The sequence below is a fragment of the Pinus tabuliformis genome, chromosome 6 (genome assembly GCF_031772625.1).
Source record: "Pinus tabuliformis cultivar Carrire ecotype Pingquan chromosome 6, CPIR1, whole genome shotgun sequence".
Lineage (NCBI taxonomy): Eukaryota > Viridiplantae > Streptophyta > Pinopsida > Pinales > Pinaceae > Pinus > Pinus tabuliformis.
The window spans coordinates 715524553-715544508 of record NC_142292.1 but is presented as its reverse complement, the minus strand read 5'-3'; the positions used below and the strand labels follow the sequence as shown (position 1 = coordinate 715544508).

Below are 19956 nucleotides of genomic sequence, written 5' to 3'. Positions count from 1 at the left end.
ATGCTCCACCAATGAACATCACCCTGATCATCCGGCACCGGTTCCTATGCTGATGTTTGGTCTGCTGCCCAACATCCTCTGCATTGTTGCCTCCTGTACTACTGCCCATGGCTCTGTCATTTCCACTGCTACATCTGTACTACATCTCCCTCTACATCCGTGTTGTTGTTGGTCCTTCCTCCCAAATTTGTATCTGCACTGCAGTTATCTCTCATCATGTTGCATCGTGCTGCCCATAACACTACCACTGCTAATTAATGCACTGCAACTCATTTATTGAGAAGTAAGTAATTGATCTACCCATCTACTGACATCCTTGTCAGGCTAGAAGCCCCTTGATGTTGAAGCTACCTCTATTACTATCATGTGCTCCATTTTATGCCTCTGCATTGTTGCAACATCTTTGTGCCTCTCGCAATGTTGCAACCACCTTTGTGCCTTTCTACACTGCTGCAACCACCTTTGTGCTTCTCGCACTACTGCAACCCTCACTGCACTGTCAGAGACCACTGCACTCTAGCACTGCCTTGTCACTCCATCTGCATCTTGCTTCTATTAACATTTGTCATCACGCTATTGTCTATCGGGGCTCTTGTAGTCAGATATGATCCAAGAGTTTGGGTACCTCAAGGATCCTGCCCCTCATCTTTTATAGTCCTCCTAACTACGGCTCAATGTCTCCCCGCCTCTTCTCTAAATGATCCGAATTGGATCCATAGAAAGACTGTCAAGAACCATGACTGAATCAGGTCGAACAAATCTCTAAGGAAATCCAAAACAGTGTCAAAAACACCCTGAACCAGTGGCCATGGTAGCTGACGTGGAACAACAAGGACCTCGGTCAAAGCGCGCTGACCGAGGCCCATGGAGACCGCGCAGGAGGCCAAAGCATCCCCTGGGAGCCCCGGAATGGGAAAAGGGCGAAGTTTTTGATGCGTGATTAGTGCTTAGCGAACAGGGCCAAAATGGGAAAGCCCGAGCACCTGGTCGTGTGGGGGAATCGAAGGACCGCAGGAGGGAAAAGGTAAAAGCGCTAAAATACAAAGGTGGGACCCGCGCTCTGGAAACTGGCAGTTTTGATCGGGGCGCCCTTGAACGATAAGAGGTTTTGGACAGGAGCGGAGCGATTCCATACACCGATCGACGCGTGGCAGGCGGAGGTGAGAGAAAACCACCGTTGATCGCGTGCTATCGATCGAGCAAGTCAACCACGCGAAACGTGCGTATGGCGTCGGATCTGGAGGGCCCAGATTGAACAGCTGAGATTGCGCCCGATGGAAAGAAGTGGAATCGACGGGGAATTAAGCCACGTTCTAAAGAGATTTGGAATCCGTTTGACTGCCACGGTGGAGGAAGAACGCATCCACGGCGTAACTGAAGAAACGAACCGACAAAGCATGTTGGCACCATTTAGAGGAGGACAAGTGGCCACTCCCTGAGCGTTCATGATGACGCCGAACGTAGGGAACTCCAAGCGCAGCTGCAGAAGGCGAGTCGACAGGTGGAAGAGGAACCGAACATGCATATGGATCGAATGGTTAAAGCCATGAACAGAGACAGTCGAATCAGTCAGATTGGGAATCCGAATTGAGGAGAATCCAAGCGACCAAGAGAGACAGTGAACAGTGAACCCTGAGAGGAGGACTGAACATAGAGAACAGTAAAGCCAAGTAGAAGAGACAGAGGGCCCTGCTGACCACAAGCAGCGTCGAGCACTAGAGAGCTTGAAGATGCAAGCCTTCCCATAGAGGAATCTGTCCAGACTGAGCATCACATTCGGCCCTTTCCACTGTAGACCAAGGATCACAGAGCTGGTAGGAAGAAGAAGAGTTTGTGTACTCCGAGTGGCTTGGGGAATCCAAGAACCACTCTACTAAGAAAAATCTGCTTCAGGGGAACTCATATTGAGTCCCTATATTGTAATTTTCTCTGCTGAAAGACACAATAAAGCAAGGCCACCACTGAAGCTGGAACGGAAACGTAGCCCTGGAGAATAGGGTGAACTCCTTATTAAAATTGTTTGTCTTTGTGTTGCTTACTATATTTCTCTGTTGTCTTTCCATTTCATTTTCTGTGTATTCGCAATCTGATCGATCTGTTGTTTCAATAACACAGAATACACCCACCAGCACATGAGTCTGTAATACCTTTAGTTTAATAAATATTTAACTGATGGCACTCATAGGGTGCATATCAGATCAAGTGGTATCAAAGCTGTAAGGTTGTAAGGTTAGACAAGTTTGTGTTGGTATAGCTATGAATGCTCACAAGATCAAAGCTCAAATTAGGAGAATGAGAGTTGGTGGAAACTAATCCTGAAATTGGGAGAGTCTATCCTCGAAAGACCATGTCAGAAGAAGGTTCTATGGGGCCAGACCCTCAATTCATAGAAAGTTTCCTAGCTATGAAGTCCATGGTTGAAGAAATGTACCAAGACTTCAGAAAACAAAAGGTGGAAGATGCATCAGGCTCTAAGCAAGAGAAAGGAGAAGATGAGTCCATGACGACTCTAAAGGAAAAGGGAAAGAGGAAAACTTTCTCACACCTCCTAATAGCCCTGTACATAATAAGAAATCATCTTTGATTAAGTTAGATGTTAAATTTGATTTGCCCATATATGATGGAGAGCTAAATGCTGAAAAATTGGACAATTGGATTAGACAAATTGATGTGTATTGCAGGGTACAGAACATAAACTCATACAAGAGTAAGATTCAGCCATCAAGCCTACGCCTAGGAGGCACTGCCTTGGTTTGGTGGGAAGGTAGAACCCAAGCTGATATGCAAAGCCATGGTAAGACCATCTCTGTCTAGAGTGACTTCGTTTCTGCAATCAAGAAACAGTTCTATCCATTGGCCTACATGCAGCAGGCCATGATGAGTTGGCAAACTCTTCGGCAGTTGAAGGGGCAAAGTGTACAAGGGTATACTCAAGAGTTCAGAAAGAGAGCATTGACGTTGGGTATCTCACTAGACTCACCAGAGACTCTTTTGAAGTACATTGGTGGTCTACACAACTACATGAGGCATACCATCTTCATATTTAATCCCACTAGTATAGATGAGGTATCTGTACAAGCTACTCATCTAGAGGCTAGAGGAAAGAATGGCAATCCAGAAGTTGGGGGACCATCCCAACCCACTGTAAGCAAGAGCAAGGAGAAAAGAAAACAGAAGTGGAAAGCAAGGAAGGCTAACACTGCATAGAAAGCCAAAGCTTCATGCACTCACTGTAAAAAGGAGGGGCATGATTATGAGCATTGTTGGATTTTGCATCCAACTGAGACCTAAGAAATCTGAGGGCAAGAAGAAGAAGACAGTTGCAGCTATTCAAAGAGATTTGGGGTCAGACTTGGGAGATGAACAACCATAGCAGCCACAAGTATAAAAGGCAAGAATTCTGAAGCATCTACTAGTAATTTTGCTCAATCTGTTATTGATGAAGAAAATGAGAGAAAAAGACATTAGCTTTTCCATATTCGAGTTATTTCCAAAAATCAAAAGATTGGTACTTTGTTTGATAATGGCTCTCAAGTAAATTTGATTTCTGAAGCAATTGTAAAGAAATTGGGATTAGCAACTACACCTCACAAGAAACCATACCCATTAGGATGGTTGAATGATAAAGCACAACTACAAGTGACTAGACAGTGCAAACTCAAGTTTTCTTTTGGGTCAGCTTTTGTAGATGAGGTTGAGTTAGACATAATTCCTTTGGATATATGTGGAATTGTTTTAGGAAGTCCTTACTTGTACGATAGAAATTCTATTTTCTATAGAGTTGAGAACAAGTATCCACTGGTTAAAGATGGAATCGAATACTTTGTAAGAGCTCATAAGCTCAAGAATAAATATACTCTCATAAACTCAGGACAGATGAAAAGAATGATTAATTCATGCAAACAATTCTTACTGATGGTTGTAAAGGAAAAGAAACTTGATAAAACCAATGTATTTGAGGGTTGTAATGCTGAACAAAACGCTGATATAGAAAAGGTTGTTTCAGAGTATGATGTCTTGTTTCAAGAACCTAAAGGTCTGCCACCCAAAAAGGGAATAGTACATGATATTATTTTACAGCAAGATGTTCCATTGCCTAACATTGGGATGTACAAGTTGTCTTCTTTAGAGAATGTTGAAATAAAAAAGCAGGTGCAGGAGTTGCTTGAGAAGGGCTTCATCAAGCCTAGCACATCACCATGTGGGTCACCAATCGTTTTGGTAAGAAAGAAAGATGGCTCGTGGAGAATGTGCATTGATTATCGAACACTGAATAAGATAACAATCAAGAATCGTTATCCCCTTCCTCGCATAAATGATCTCTTAGATCAATTAAAAGAAGCTGTTTATTTCACCAAACTGGATTTGCACAGTGGATACCATCATGTCAGAGTTGCAGAGCAAGATGCATGGAAAACTGCTTTCAAAACGAAGCAGGGATTGTATGAATGGCTAGTTATTCCTTTTGGCTTAACTAATGCTCCTACTACTTTCATGAGATTAATAAATGATGTACTCCGACCTTTTCTTGATGATTTTGTTATTGTGTATCTGGATGACATTCTTATTTTTAGAAAAACGTGGGAAGAACATCTAAAGCATGTTACGCAGACATTAGATGTTTTGAAAAGAGAAAAACTTTATGTTAAACTCTCAAAATGTGAATTTGGAAAAACATTTCTAAACTACTTGGGTCACATAGTATGGGGAGGTGAATTGAAAATAGATCCCTCTAAAGTGGCAGTGATTGTAAACTGGCCTAAACCCAAGTCTGCTACAGAAGTGAGAAGCTTCTTAGGAGCAGCACAATATTGGAGGAAGTTCATCTCTAACTTCTCCACGATTGCAACTCCCTTACATGCTTTAACAGGATTGAATAAGGTGTTTCAATGGGGAGGCAAACATTAGAAATCCTTCAACACCTTGAAAGAGAAAATAAGTACAACACCTGTACTAGTACTGCTAGATTTGCAAAGATCATTTGAGATCCAAACTGATGCCAGTGACTATGCCATGGGAGCAGTGTTGACACAGCACGGCAAACCCATATGCTATCATTCTGAGACTTTTAATCCTACAGTAGTTAACTATCCTACATATGATAAAGAATTGTATGCATTAGTTCAGAGTGTGAAAAAGTGGAAACATTATTTAATGGGAAAAGAGACAGTAATACATACTGATCATCAGCCACTTCAATATCTACACTCTAAAACTAAGTTGCAACAATCAAGACATTACAGGTGGATGGGTTTTCTACAACAGTTTTACTTAGTCATCAGATATAAAAAGGGCATACATAACAAGGTTGCAGACATGTTATCTAGACCCATTTTAAATGCATCTACCATACTTAAGCATAATTGTGTACTACACGAAATCTATATAGAACAATATGCTTAGGATATGGATTTTAAAGATGTATATGCAACTTTGAGTCAAGGCAAAAGAGTAGGAGAATTGGACTATCATGTAAAGGACAGACTCTTATACCATTGTGGGAAACTCTGCATTCCACAAACTGAGATGATAAAGATAATTAGGAAAGCACACACTTCTCAGATATCAGGTCACTTTGAGGTAAGCAAAACAGTTTCACAGCTGCAAAGATTCTGTTATTGGCCGAAAATGAATGAGACAGTTTCTAGATATGTAAGAGGGTGTGCCATGTGTGCTAAAAGCAAGCCCAGCAATAGAAACCTAGGCTTGTACACTCCATTGCCAGTCCCTTCTCACCCTTGGGAAAGTGTTTCCATGGATTTTGTAGGAGGACTACCTAAATCTAGGAAAGGTCATGATTATTTATACGTTGTTGTGGATAGGTTCAGCGAAATGTGCATTTTGATACCTTGTAGTAAACAGGTCACAGCTAAACAGACTGCAAAATTGTTATTTGAACATGTATGGGTTCATTTCGAATTACCCACTTTCATTATATCTGATCAAGGCACCCGATTTGTGGGCAAGTTTTGGTCTAGTCTGTGGGAACTGATGGACACCAAGTTAAATAAAAGCATAGCTTTTCATCCACAAACAGATGGCCAGACAGAAGTAGTAAACAGGACTGTGATCCAATTACTGAGAGGATATTGCAATAAACATCCTAAGCTTTGGAATGAACACTTGTGTTATGTGCAGCATGCTTACAACAGAGCCAAACACTCTTCTACACAGAGATCTCCTTTTGAGCCCTGCTTTGGTTTCACACCAAGGTCCCCTTTGGATTTTGTCTTTGGTAAAGATACCATGGTTGATGGGCACAGTGATGTGGATAACGCAACCAGGTTCATTGAACAGATCCATGAGATCCATCAGGGAGTACGGGAACAGTTAGAAAATACCCAGGCCAAGTATAAGGCTAGGCATGATAAGCATCGGATGGAGCATAGTTTTCAAGTTGGAGACCAAGTCTGGTTGTATATCAGCAAGGACAGGATGCAAGGTGAAGGTAAAAAGCTAAAGCCTATCAGGTATGGACCTTTCAGGATACTTGAGAAGATTGGTGAAAATTTGTTTCGCCTTGATCTACCAGCTTACATGCACATCTACTTAGTGGTAAATGCGGAGTGTTTGAACCTTCAATGATTAAGGACTCTGAAGAGAAAAGTCAATTGCCTTCTATTGATGACCTGCTACCTGAATACCTCAATGAGTCGCAGGCAGACACGGTGCTAGACAGGAAGGTGAGGACAACACGCAGGGGAGAAGTTGAGTACCTCAGGATTAGGCTCAAAGGTTCAAAGCCGAGCAGCGCAAGGTGGATTGAGATTGGACAAGTGAAGAAACAGTGTCCTCACTTAGTCGATGCTTAAAAACCAACTTTTGGTGGTCCAAAATATTTTTCAGTAGGGAGGCCATGATCCGAATTGGATCTATAGAAAGGCTGTCAAGAACCATGACTGAATCAAGTCGAACAAATCTCTAAGGAAATCCAAAACAGTGTCAAAAACACCCTGAACCAGTGGCCATGGCAGCCGACGTGGAACGACGAGGACCTCGGTCAAAGCGCGTTGACCGAGGCCCATGGAGACCGCGCAGGAGGCCAAAGCAACGCTTGGGAGCCCTGGAATGGGAAAAGGGCGAAGTTTTTGATGCGTGATTAGCGCTTAGCGAACAGGGCCAAAATGGGAAAGCTCGAGCACCCGGTCGCATGGGGGAACTGGAGGACTGCGGGCGGGAAAAGGTAAAAGCGCTAAAATACAAAGGCGGGACCCGCGCTCTAGAAACCGGTGGTTTTGATCGGGGTGCCCTTGAATGGTAAGAGGTTTTGGACAGGAGCGGAGCGATTCCATACACCGATCGACGCGTGGCAGGCGGAGGTGAGAGAAAACCGTCGTTGATCACGCGCTATCAGTGGAGCAAGTCAACCGCGCGAAACGTGTGTATGGCGTTGGATCTGGAGGGCCAAAATCGAACGGCTGAGATTGCGCTCGATGGAAAGAAGGGGAATCGACGGGGAATTAAGCCGCGTTCTAAAGAGATTTGGAATCCTTTTGGCTGCCACGATGGAGGAAGAACGCATCCACGTCATAACCGAAGAAATGAATCGACAAAGCATGTTGGCACCATTTAGAGGAGGACAAGTGGCCACTCCTTGAGCGTTCATGATGATGCCAAACGCAGGGAACTCCAAGCGCAGCTGTAGAAGGCGAGTCGACAAGCGGAAGAGGAACCGAACAGGCATAGGGATCGAATGGCTAAAGCCATGAACAGAGACAGTCGAATCAGTCAGATTGGGAATCCGAATTGAGGAGAATCCAAGCGACCAAGAGAGACAGTGAATAGTGAACCCTGAGAGGAGGACTGAACACAGAGAATAGTAAAGCCAAGCAGAAGAGACAGAGGGCCGAGCTGACCACAGGCAACGTCGAGCACCAGAGAGCTTGAAGATTCAAGCCTTCCCATAGAGGAATCTGTCTGGACTGAGCATCACATTTGGCTCTTTCCACTGTAGACCAAGGGTCACAGAGCTGGTAGGAAGAAGAAGAGTCTGTGTACTCCGAGTGGCTTGGGGAATCCAAGAACCACCCTGCCAAGCAAAATCTACTTCAGGAGAACTCATATTGAGTCCCTGTATTGTAATTTTCTCTGCTGAAAGACACAATAAAACAAGGCCACCACTAAAGTTGGACCGGAGACGTAGCCCTGGAGAATAGGGTGAACTCCTTATTAAAATTGTTTGTGTCTTTGTGTTGCTCACTGTATTTCTCTACTGTCTTTCCATTTCATTTTTTGTGTATTGGCAATCTGATAGATTCGTTGTTTCAATAACACAGAATACACCCACCAGCACATGAGTCTGTAATACCTTTAGTTTAATAAATCTTTAACTGATGGCACTCATAGGGTGAATATCAAATCACTAAAGGTGCATGAGCACTCATGGCACAGTCGTCATATGTCTCGACTTCTTTCTCCGCCTTAGCTGGAGCTGCCTTGGAGTCAGAAGCCTCTCCCTTATTCTTCTTCCTAGAACATTGGGTTGCATAATGACCCATCTCCCCATAATGAAAGTACTTTATCTTGGAGATGTCCTTTTTCTTCCCCTGTTGTCCCACAGATGCTAGAGCTGCAACCTCTTCCTCCTCTTTCTTGATTCGACCTCCTTTGCTGCTACTCCCTGCCTTGGTCAGCCGCCTGATCTCTTCTTGGCAAAGAGCTTCCCACATCTCTTCCCATCCTGGAAGAGTCACTCTACCAAAATGCTTTGGACAAATGTCTCCCAATCCTCGAACATTGCATTCAGGGCGATCCTCACCATGAACTCCTAATCTGGCGTGGCCCCTATGAAAGTAAGTTGGTCACGAATCCCCTGCAACTTGCTGAGGTACAGATCTATCTTCTCCCACTTTTGCATCTGGTATGACCGCATCTGATTCTCCAGTAGCATCTTCCTCTGCACGGAAGTGCCTTGATACAATCTCGTCAAGGTATCCCACATCTCCTTTGTCGTGTTCTTTTCGGCAATATGTTGTAATACATGATCCTTGACCCCATCAAAGATTATGCACTTTGCCTTGGCCATTGCGTCCTCATACCTTTCATTATCAACTGGGTCGATTGGGATAGCCACGGTTCTCAACGCAAAGCCCTTGATGCGATGTCTATCCAGAACATACAGGATTCTGGCCTTCCAGATGAAAAAATTGGAGGCCCCGTCCAACCTGTCCTGATCCCTCAGCCTATTCATTTCCATCTCCGCTCTTCTCCAAGACTCCCTCTGAGTCTCGACTTTCCTCCTGGAAGTTTTCTCCTTGACTCCCTATGAGTCGCGATTTCCCTCCTGGAAATCCTCCTGCCAACTGTCGAACTGCTCCTCTCTGACCTCTTTGCACCTGCAACACGGATCTGGATTTCTTGGCTAGAAATCCCTTAAGGCAGCAGCTCCTTCTACCTTGATCCATTTCATTAGGTATTGTTCTATTTCGACAGCAATAACACCCCACCAGCTTCCCAATCCATAATCTGCCCACAGCTCCCTAGGCCCCAGCGACTGAAGAAATTGAACCTCTTAGCTCTGTGCAATCCAAGAAAGGCTTAATTGCTCCTCTCGCCAATTGTGTCAAGCCTACTTAACTAAGTAGGAAGATGTGGCTCTTCGTGAGCCTCTTCTACCTCTCTCTGCCTCTGTGTTGGCCCTTTCTCTGGCTCGAAATGATGACGCAGACCCTCTGTGTCACTCCTTCTCTACTGCTTTCTGCATAGGAACAACTCTGTCTCTCAGAACTGTTGTCTCTACTGCAAATTTTCTAATTCAGCTAGTGGCTTCAACTCTCCTGTGATCTGCAATGCTCTGATACCATGTTGAAATTTCTAAGTCTAACACGTCGGAAATTCTTCCTACATTATCTGGTTTATTTCACCTACTTGTTTATTCCTTTAAATAACTACCATATAAATACTGAAAATAAACACAAATGTAGTCTCAACCATCTACAAATCATCAACTGAAATAACAGAAAAACACACAAGGGACACCATTACTTTTGGATAATCGTTCCTGGAAAAACCCAACTTGGGAAACCCAGTGCAGCATTTTTTAGGGTTTTATTATTAAGTAACTTTCTTGAGTACAACTAGGGTGCTAAACTGGCTTACCCAACAAAGATATCTATCTGGCAGTAATACCTCTCTTCGAAAGTAGATATTTAGCAAGTTTGCTCCATGAAAATACTTCCAACACTTCTCTGAGGCTCTACGTCAGCCCTCCTAGCCTCTACATAGCTCTGGAACCTCCAACGTCAGCCCTTTGTTGCTCTGTGGTGGCTCTTTGGCCTTCTGCGTCACCCACGCAGGCCCTGCTAGCCTCTACGCAATCGCTTTGGCCCTTTGCGTGGCTGTTACTGGCTTTTTGTAGCCTCCTCAATCACTGCACTAGCCTTTCGGCATTACCTCTGCCTCTCTGCTATGCACTCACTGCCCCTTGCTGCAACTCAAATCACTTGTTCGAATTTTCTCAACAAACCCCACTCCAGAAAATCGAACTGACTTATCAATCTTCGTATATCTCCAACTGACCCTCAAGCCTCCTCTATATTTTTTCTATTGAGTCTTCAACGCCGGAGATTAAGTCTCTAATCAACAGCTAAGATTAGATTTGGCTTGATCCATGTCATTAGAACATTCTCACCCAGTTTTATATTAACACCCATTAATATTTTAATTTTCCTAATTTTAGACTTAGGAACTTTCATTAAAAATATTAATTATTTTAATATCTCTCTAACCAGGTAGAATTTCCCAAACCATTTCTGGGTCTTGGAGATCTCATGTGCTTTAGCCCTTCCACCAATTCTAATGGCTAGAACACATCCGATGCTACCCCAAATCAACACCATAGTCACCATTTTATGGCTTCTCCAATAATCCTGCTACTATGGTGATTTTCTACCAGAAACTGCAACAACCATGGGACTCCCCTTCAGCTTGACACATATGTTGCCATCACAGCTAGCCTAGTGGACATCAAAGCTAACATCTGCTGCCACAAACATCCATGCTAGTATGATTGACATGATTGTTGACATCAATGCCAACACACTTGTAGCTGTTAGTCATCCAAACAATGTCAATTGTCCAACACTTACAACAAAAAGCATCGAGCTCTATCCCACTATCTCACCTACCCTGTGAGATTCAAGGGGGTTGTCAACGAAGCATAAAAACCTCACATACACACACATAGAGAGAGGGAGAGAGATTATATTATTGAAAGATAAATATTTGAATTTTTTGATATTTGTAAAATCACACAAATTTAGATCAAGAATTATAACCAAAGGATATTTGTTTTTGGGAAAAAAATCATTATGGGAGTAAATTATACTAGTTTGAAAAATTAACAGATGAAAATGTCTTGATTCCATAATATTTACCGATAGAAAAGAATTTAGTCATATAAATTCTCAATTTAAAGAGGTCACCATATTAAATATATAAAAAGTTGTCATATTAAAGATAAACTCTTGCCATTATAGAGATAAAAACAAAGATTAAGACTACCACAATTAGAGCCATCCATTGTTGTCAAGAAGAGAATCATCACAGTTAAGACAAACCGGAATATGAAAGTTATTTCTACTCTAGCTTGGGATACAACGCAACCACCGCTAGTTAAACAAGTATCATTCAAAATTCAATTCATGTCATGATTTTGTTGCCATTGACTATTCTTAAAGAATGGGAGTGAACCAACATAAATGTTGTAGCTGTCATATCAAATTGAGGAGGGTACAAACATCTACATAATTTAGACATAAAAAACCCTAATAGAATCATTTTGTATACCTTAGCATATATGTCTAAGAGGAAAAGATGACTTGTATATCATAGGCGACACAAATTTAAAGGCATTTTTCAAAGATTTGAATATGATGTATGTTCAAAGATTTCATTTTTTTTGTTTCATTTCAAAAACCAGTGAAAGAAAAATATTGTATAAGTTACATTATTTCCAATATTTATTTTCAACAAGTGTAATATTAACATTAATAATATCGATATTTTGTTCGAAAGCAAGGGCACTGCAATAGGTTATAGATTTGAGAAATGAATGGTGCCAGTGGTTCCATTCTGTTTTGTTTTACGGGTGAGCATCTTCACTAGCTATCTGAGTGATTCAACAATTAAGATATTTTCATAGGAACATTTTATGTTAAACCTTGTATCAATATTTCATTTGATGTAGAAAAAAGCATTTAACCTTTGATCAAAACATAGAATAATAAAAACATATGATACTATCATGTTTAAAAAGACCCACACTTTGCAAACAATGAAGAGATCTAATGTATATACAACCCAACATGGATGGTTGCCAAAATAGTTTGGAATCTTGTGAATCTTGGAAATCATACCCGCAAATCACAAAACAGCTTGATATTGCATTGTGGATGTAGTTCAACATAAATGGTCGTTTGAGTTGGAACTTGAGAACAAGTATTTAGCTCAACACGCCTTTATAAAGGTTACAAGACATCTTCATGGAACCTACTCAATACAAGCATTTTTTGTCTACAAGAAACATCTAAAGGATGTTGAAATATAGAACTACCTGATGTGAGTTATATTAATATAAGTGATTAATAAAATAATATTTGACCATGTTTAAATAAGTTACAATATAACAATAACATAATTACTTAACATAATTACTTAGTCAATTGATATAAAGGGGTCAATTCCATCATATCAAATTACTTCATTGCATTACAAATAAATATTTACATTGAGCACGCTAAATCTATTTCTAGTCATGTTTGTAAACTATCTTGTATATTTAAAGAAGTAACCAATACCATAAAACCAAATACTTTCGAAGATTTGGTTAACTATTAAATTGAATTTTCATTCTACAAGTCTCCAATAACACTATCAAAATGTAATTTTTCTTTTACTTAAAAGTATACTTTAATTTAAATATATATATAGAAAAAAACCATCATTTTATTTAAATTATAAATCAAAATTAAAAATAAAAATAAAAAATATATATATATATATATATATATATATATATATATATATATAACTAACAAAAGAATAAAAATAGATAAATAATAATAATAGTCTGAACTTCATTTAGCATTTGAATCTGTTATTTCAACGTAATTTGAAATTGTAAACCTCAAATTATCTTTAAGAAAGTTTTAAAAAATGTCTAATTTTAATATTAACCGAAAACAAATTCAACCCTTTCCAATATTTATATACTTATAATGCAATTAATATAATTATTAACATGAAGCCTAACCGAATCAAATAAATCATAACTATTCATCAACCATTATAATGATATATAAAACAATAATGAAAGGAATAACCATTGTTTAATGAAAACAAATCCAACCAATTCCGAATTTTATATAGCTATAATACAATTAATATAATTTTTAATGAACCAGAGCAGAATGAAATAAAAGATACCTATTCATTACTCATTGTAACGATAAATGAAACAATCATGAAGGTAATCCATTGTTTAATGGAAAGTCATAACTATTAATGATAAATGAAACAATAATCGTTGTAATGATAAATGAAACAATAATTAAGGTAATAACCATTGTTTAATGGAAAGCTTGACACTTAGTGAAGATTACACCATATAGACCAGTACACCAAAATATAAAGCATTTTAATGAGAGTGCGTGAACACAAACCAAAACAAATTTTTATTGAGTTTTGTAAGCAGCTATATAAACCAAGTGGAAGAATAAAAAAAGGTATAACACTTGATTATAAACCAGCATAGATCTATTTAAAGAAAGTTAATATGAGCTGAGAGATCAAATTTCTTTAGAATGCAAAATACAATATGTTATTTCCCATTGTTTAAATTGTATTTTTAAATGCTATATAGAGTGTATACAAAACCACAGGACCAAATAAACGTTTTACACATAAAAACTCACCTATTTTTTCTACTTCTAATTACTTTACAAAATATTCATTCCTTTTATTATAGCCAACAATATTTTTCTATTTAGAGCATAATTTTTAATTTTTATTTTAAAGGGACAAGTGTCAACTCAACGGACAGATGGATTGACGGACAAACTTACACATCCCCTCATACTGGGTTGTAGAATGAGCATCTCGGATAAATAATACAAACCATAAAACATGACTGGACAAAATAGTTTCAAGTTTGAATTATTTATCGCTGGACAAAATAGTTTCAAGTTTGCAAATAACTCAAAGAAAATTGCAAGTGCATATAGCTTTTAACATGAGAACATGAGTTATCCACTGGGCCTTAAATATACTGTGAACAGGTGCATTCTTAAAGTACTCCTCGATGTTAAGTCATTGGTTCAATTCCAAGCTCTATATGGGTGTTATTCTTAAACATGACCATGATGTAACCTCACCAATGCCGAACTTTCAATTAAAAACAAAAAACAAACATACATGAGAAAACATCTGTTTGCCAAACCAAAACAAATCTTTATTTAGTTTTCAAAACAGTTACATAAACTAAGTGAAACAATAAAATATGATGATATAACATTTGATTGATTGTGATGTGAATATGTTTGTTGCTGAAACTTAACCAAAATTTGAAGTTTGTAAATAATTCAGAGAAAATTGTATGACATGAAATTGACACCCACAACTGCTCAACTTGAAACAAATTGGAAGACACATTATATTAACACCATAAATCAGGATACGATTGCAGCTCAAATGGACTAAATGACATTTTTTAATCTTGATGGGATTTGACTGCAAAGCTAATGGATAATTTGATGTGAATGACAAACAGCAATAGCCCAACAAGAGCTACCTGAGTAGAAAGTCCAGATTGCTTGCAATTGCAATCTTACAATTTAATTCTTACAGACCCAAGAAGGATTAGCTAAACTGATAGATGCTCATATCAAACCAGAAAAGAAAATTTCCCCTTTCCGTTAAAAAAAAATCAAAACAATGACAAATATTCCTTGTTTTGTGAAAATCAAAACAATGAACTCCACACACAATAGATAAGGTTCAAAAGCACAAAGGTTTTATTTTACGTTAATATATAAAATGACCCCTTGTAGAAAGTGCTTGGATTTTCACAAGACCACACAATAGATAAGGTTCAAAAGCACAAAGGTTTTATTTTACGTTAATATATAAAATGACCCCTTGTAGAAAGTGCTTGGATTTTCACAAGACCAACAAAGGTAGTTGAGATAACAATTATGAATAAATATATTTTAAAAAAATTCAATGCAATGACCTCCACACACAACAGATGAGAAAAAAATTCCTTGTTTTGTGAAAATCAAAACAATGAACTCCATACACAATAGATAAGGTTCAAAAGCACAAAGGTTTTATTTTACGTTAATATATGAAATGAACCCTTGTAGAAAGTGCTTGGATTTTCACAAGACCAACAAAGGTAGTTGAGATAACAATTATGAACAAATATATTTTAAAAAGACTAACAAACATAATAAACATAAGAGTTATCTTCACTTAGGTAAAACATTATTATATGGAAAATGGAATTAAGAATATCAGCACAGAAGGTAACGGCCTTCTACTATTTTTAGTAAGCATTATTTGAGCCTTCTATATAATTTGGAAGAGAATCCAGGAGTTGGACTCTCTTTCCAAAAAAAAGAGGGTAATTCGACTTGAAAATAGTGCTTCTCTGCAGTTCACTGACCTCATAAACAGGGAAGGAGTATCATATTTCAGTTATTGGTTTAAGTAAAGTATTCGGCATGTGATTGTACTATCTATCCATTCTGATTCTTTACAAGATATTGTTTAAGTACAAGAATGTCCGTTTTCCTCCCTTGTCATCAGTATCTCTCAATAAATTTATATTAGCAACTGTGCCCAGTACAAGCTAAAACATACCATCTTTATGAATGTATGTACATTCGATCTTCCAACATTAGCGGGTCGAAATAACCAAATCATTGCATTTTTTTAAGGAACATTTGCATACCATCTTCCAACGCTAGCGGGGGTCGAAATAACCAAATCATTGCATTTTTTAAGGAACATTTGCAATCCTTAAAAAACAAAAATCTAATTATTACTGAGATTTAAATTGAGATTCATAGAATATGGATTACCCCAATATCGAAAGAATTTTTTTACACTAACAAGAAAATAACTAATGTAAATTGATTATAAACTTCTGAGCTAAATGAGAAAATGTATTATATTACCATAAAACTCGAGGAACATTCAACAATTGTCAAACTCATAATTTTCACAGTATTTCCATGAGAATCTGAAAGTTTACAATTACCTAGTAAGAATCTTAATCAGAATTTTATTTGATCCGTTGAGAGAACCAGATAAATGAAAAAATCCAAGGATCTGAATTCACCTTCAACAGAACAGACACCAGAGAAATAAAACTATCCATGTTAAAAGCCATTGAGATCTAGCATGGTTTGCTTGATAGATTTCACCTGTACACATTATAAAAAATGTTTTTGTTATTGCCAGAGACAGTAGAGCAAATATACACAATTAACTCCACCGAAGAGAAGTGCAATTGGAAAAATATAACGTGTGCCAAACACTATAATTTAAAGCATTGTAAGAAATAAAACCCCGACAACAAAAATGGATTTGAAACTAACAGCAAGAACATGACATGTTACCAGAGACGGAAATATGCTCATATCTAAGCAATATCAACACGAAGACTCAAGAATAGCCCGGAGATATCTGGGTTCCTCCAGATAGATAAAAGCTGTCTAACATAACCAATTGTGCTGAACAGTAACCAATAGCTAGCAGATTAGAAACAGCTGACCACATATGACACATTAAATGGTAAATAAATATTACTCTAGGCTCTATATCCACCTTAACTCTAGATCTATTAAAACTGACAGGGATCAAAAAGAGGTTAACACGCAAATTTCTGTGTGTTGAAAATATCCTCCACAAATCTGTGTGTGTATTTCTTGAGATTTCCTGTTATGTTTTTTTAACAGATTATATTGAGCTGACTTATGACACATGTCAGATCATCTTTATGCATGGACATTACACATCTCCTAGGCTGGAGAATACACCTCATTTATCTCGGTACAATCAAAGATAGAAACAATCATGTTAAGAGCAGTGTAGATCCATCATAAGTCGGGGTTTACACATCCACCATAACATTAGATGTTACACATCTCTTCAAACTGCATTGTTATTAATTTAACTTTTTTGAAATATTACATTGGGCTGACATGTGTCACATCAACCTTAGGTATAATATCCCGTCTTAATGGAAATTTATCAATTTATACCACCAGAGCAATCGCCAACATAAAAATCAGAAATTAATAATCACTCTAAACTCCAACAAAATTAATATCAAACATGGCAATTGCAATATAAAACAGATGCAGAAGATCTCAGTTTATTTATATTAATATAAATATGATATTACATGTCCATACAAATAATGGAAGAATGTTGAGATAAAACTCTCTGAGCTGCTGCAAACTGGATCATCTACTGCGACACTGGATCTGACCTCCAAACTGCAACTGCAACTGATTAGCACTCCTTTGAATTCTGAATGAATTCACCAAGGGATGAGATGGATTTTCGTCCACTCTCACCAAATCACCAGAAGGGTTTTCATCTAGGTTACCGGAAACATCCCTCCAACCCCAAAAACGCCATTCAGCATTTCGGAAACAGAAACACGTACGATTTGCCGGTGAAACGCCACTGTAATGTTTCGTAGCCATTTCACATTTTCAGTCACGCCAGATCCCAGTTCCGAAACGTTTCGGATGTTTGTAAATTTTTTTGGATCAGTTTCCAAAAATCCGAAAATGTATCACGTAAAATTGCGATCCTTTTCTGGATTTTCAGAAACGGATCCGCCCATAAAACGTAGGAAAAGTCACAGAGTTTTTGTGTTTTTGGGCCCACCCCCCTCTTAACCTATATCACCCCATTTCATTGTTGGAGGAGGTCGTCAACATTCATTTCCCGAAGGAGGCCGTCACTGCTTGGGGTTGGAGGAGGCTGTCTCAAGGAGAGCTTGGACTCAATATTATTGCCAGGGAAGAGGTAAGAGCAAAATATGTGCCTTCAATCAGTGACAGTCAGTGGCCAGTTAGCTAATATTCATAGGCAGACGGCTTATTCTCTCAGTCTCCCTACCTTCCTCCCTCTCTGGAGGGAAAGGAACAACTACCTTGATATTGGATTGGCCAACCGTAATCATCACGTGGGAGATCTTCTGTAAGTTCATTGTCCAACCAACATGATCATTATAGGATTTATTTCTCATGGCGGAATGGGCTTCCCCGCTTCTGTGTCTGTCTCTGCCTTGAATAAAATGAGGGTCAAACCTACCCCTTGTTCCAGGCTTATAGACGAAGTAAGGCCAACTCAGCGAGTGACCGGTCTGTCCTCGTGTCACGTAATGAGAAACTACAAACTTACAAAGCCCTTTCATTTCATTGACGAAGTGTTACACGTATAAGATGTTCCCATTACTTTCAACCACATACTTCAGAACTGTTGTAAATAAAACCCCTCTAAATTCATGGCTAAGAACCCTCTACTGGCATCATTATATGATAAAATTAGCAATAAGAAGGGTGACTATTAATTAAATTTTTAATATCTCTGTCAAATGAACCCCGAAGAATCAGTGGTGTCCTTACTACGATCCAACAAACTAGATCCTTTCAAGTTGAACCTATAAATACATTATTTATTTATGAACAGATGGTATAACTTCAGGCTCCAGGTACATTCAGAATAATAAAAAAATTGCACATTATTTATTTAGATTTAGTTCAACTTAAAGCCTTTGTGAAGAAGTTGATTACTCAACTCAAAGTTATTTAATTTTAATTAAGTGTGCAAAATAGCCCTTATTCTGAAAATAGTTGTTGCTAGAATTTGGAATGAAGTGGGGACTGAATATGACCTATAATTTATTCACTGAACATCAATAGATCTTAAATTTTCACCCTTTATAGTGTGGCAGGTGTTCTTGCCATGATACATTTCATCCATTGCTAAGTTACTGGAAACATCCCATTTCTGGCATCTTCAAGTTAATCCATTCATAATGAGGAACAAGAAATTGAATCGGCACCTAAGGTTGATACAAACTCACCACTTTGGAAATATGTAACTATTGTAGGGAAGATCCAAGGAGGGGGATCATTGGCATGGGTTTGCAATGAGTGTCAAAAGGAATTTAAAAGATCATACACCCAGCTTAAAGCACATTTACTTGTGTTAAAAACACTAGGATTTGAATATGCACTGGCCCACCTAAAGAGAATGGGATAGAGGGAAAAGGTTTAAGAAAGGAAAATGTTGCAAAATATAGGAACAAGCCGAGGCAAATTCTCAATTCAAGCAACCAACAAGGTTGGGCGCATCTTCATCAAAGCCTCCGCTTCCCTCCTATGGAATTGGCAGCCCTAGTTCAAAGCGGTCTAATTTGGGACCGTTTGAAAAGAGTTTTAATAATGATGCTCGAGAGAAGGCAAATGCCGCTATAGGTCAATGCATTTATGCAAATGGCCCTCCCTTCAACCTTTTGCAATCTCCTTACTGAGCAAAAATGATTAGAGCAATGAATGAATCCCCAAAAGGGTACAAGCGCCCTAGATATGAGAAGGTTTGAACAACATTGTTGAGTGCTGAGAAGTTAGATTTGGAGGCCAAATAAAACCCCATTTGTATTTCATGGTGCATTTCAAGGGTGTCCAACATTTCTGATGAATGGAAAGATCAAAGAAATAGGCCTATGATTAATGTGATTGCTCTGAGCCCAAAGGGGGCAATATTTTTAAGGCAGTGGATTGTGAGAGGCAGCTGAAAGATTCTCAATTCATTGTTGACATCTTGATTGAATCGATTGAAATGGTGGGGCTAGAAAATTTTGTCCAAATAATAACTGACAATGCAACGGTGTGTAGAGCAGCAAGCCTAATTATTGAAGGCAAATATCAG

General features: G+C 38.7%; 1 protein-coding gene across 2 annotated transcripts in view; it reads right to left on the bottom strand.

The window, feature by feature from the left end:
* Window positions 1-16153: 16153 nt before the first annotated feature.
* LOC149260677 (ATP synthase small subunit 6, mitochondrial-like) overlaps window positions 16154-19956 on the bottom strand; it is a 51425-nt gene continuing 47622 nt past the window's right edge. Inside the window, exon 3 of one of the 2 annotated variants that reach the window (XM_089420965.1) lies at window positions 16154-16427. In XM_089420965.1, coding sequence (XP_089277091.1) covers window positions 16424-16427 — 4 coding nt within the window. In that variant the 3' untranslated portion in view covers window positions 16154-16423. Of the gene's footprint in view, window positions 16737-19956 lie in introns of both variants that reach the window. The other variant, XM_089420962.1, reaches the window with a different exon arrangement.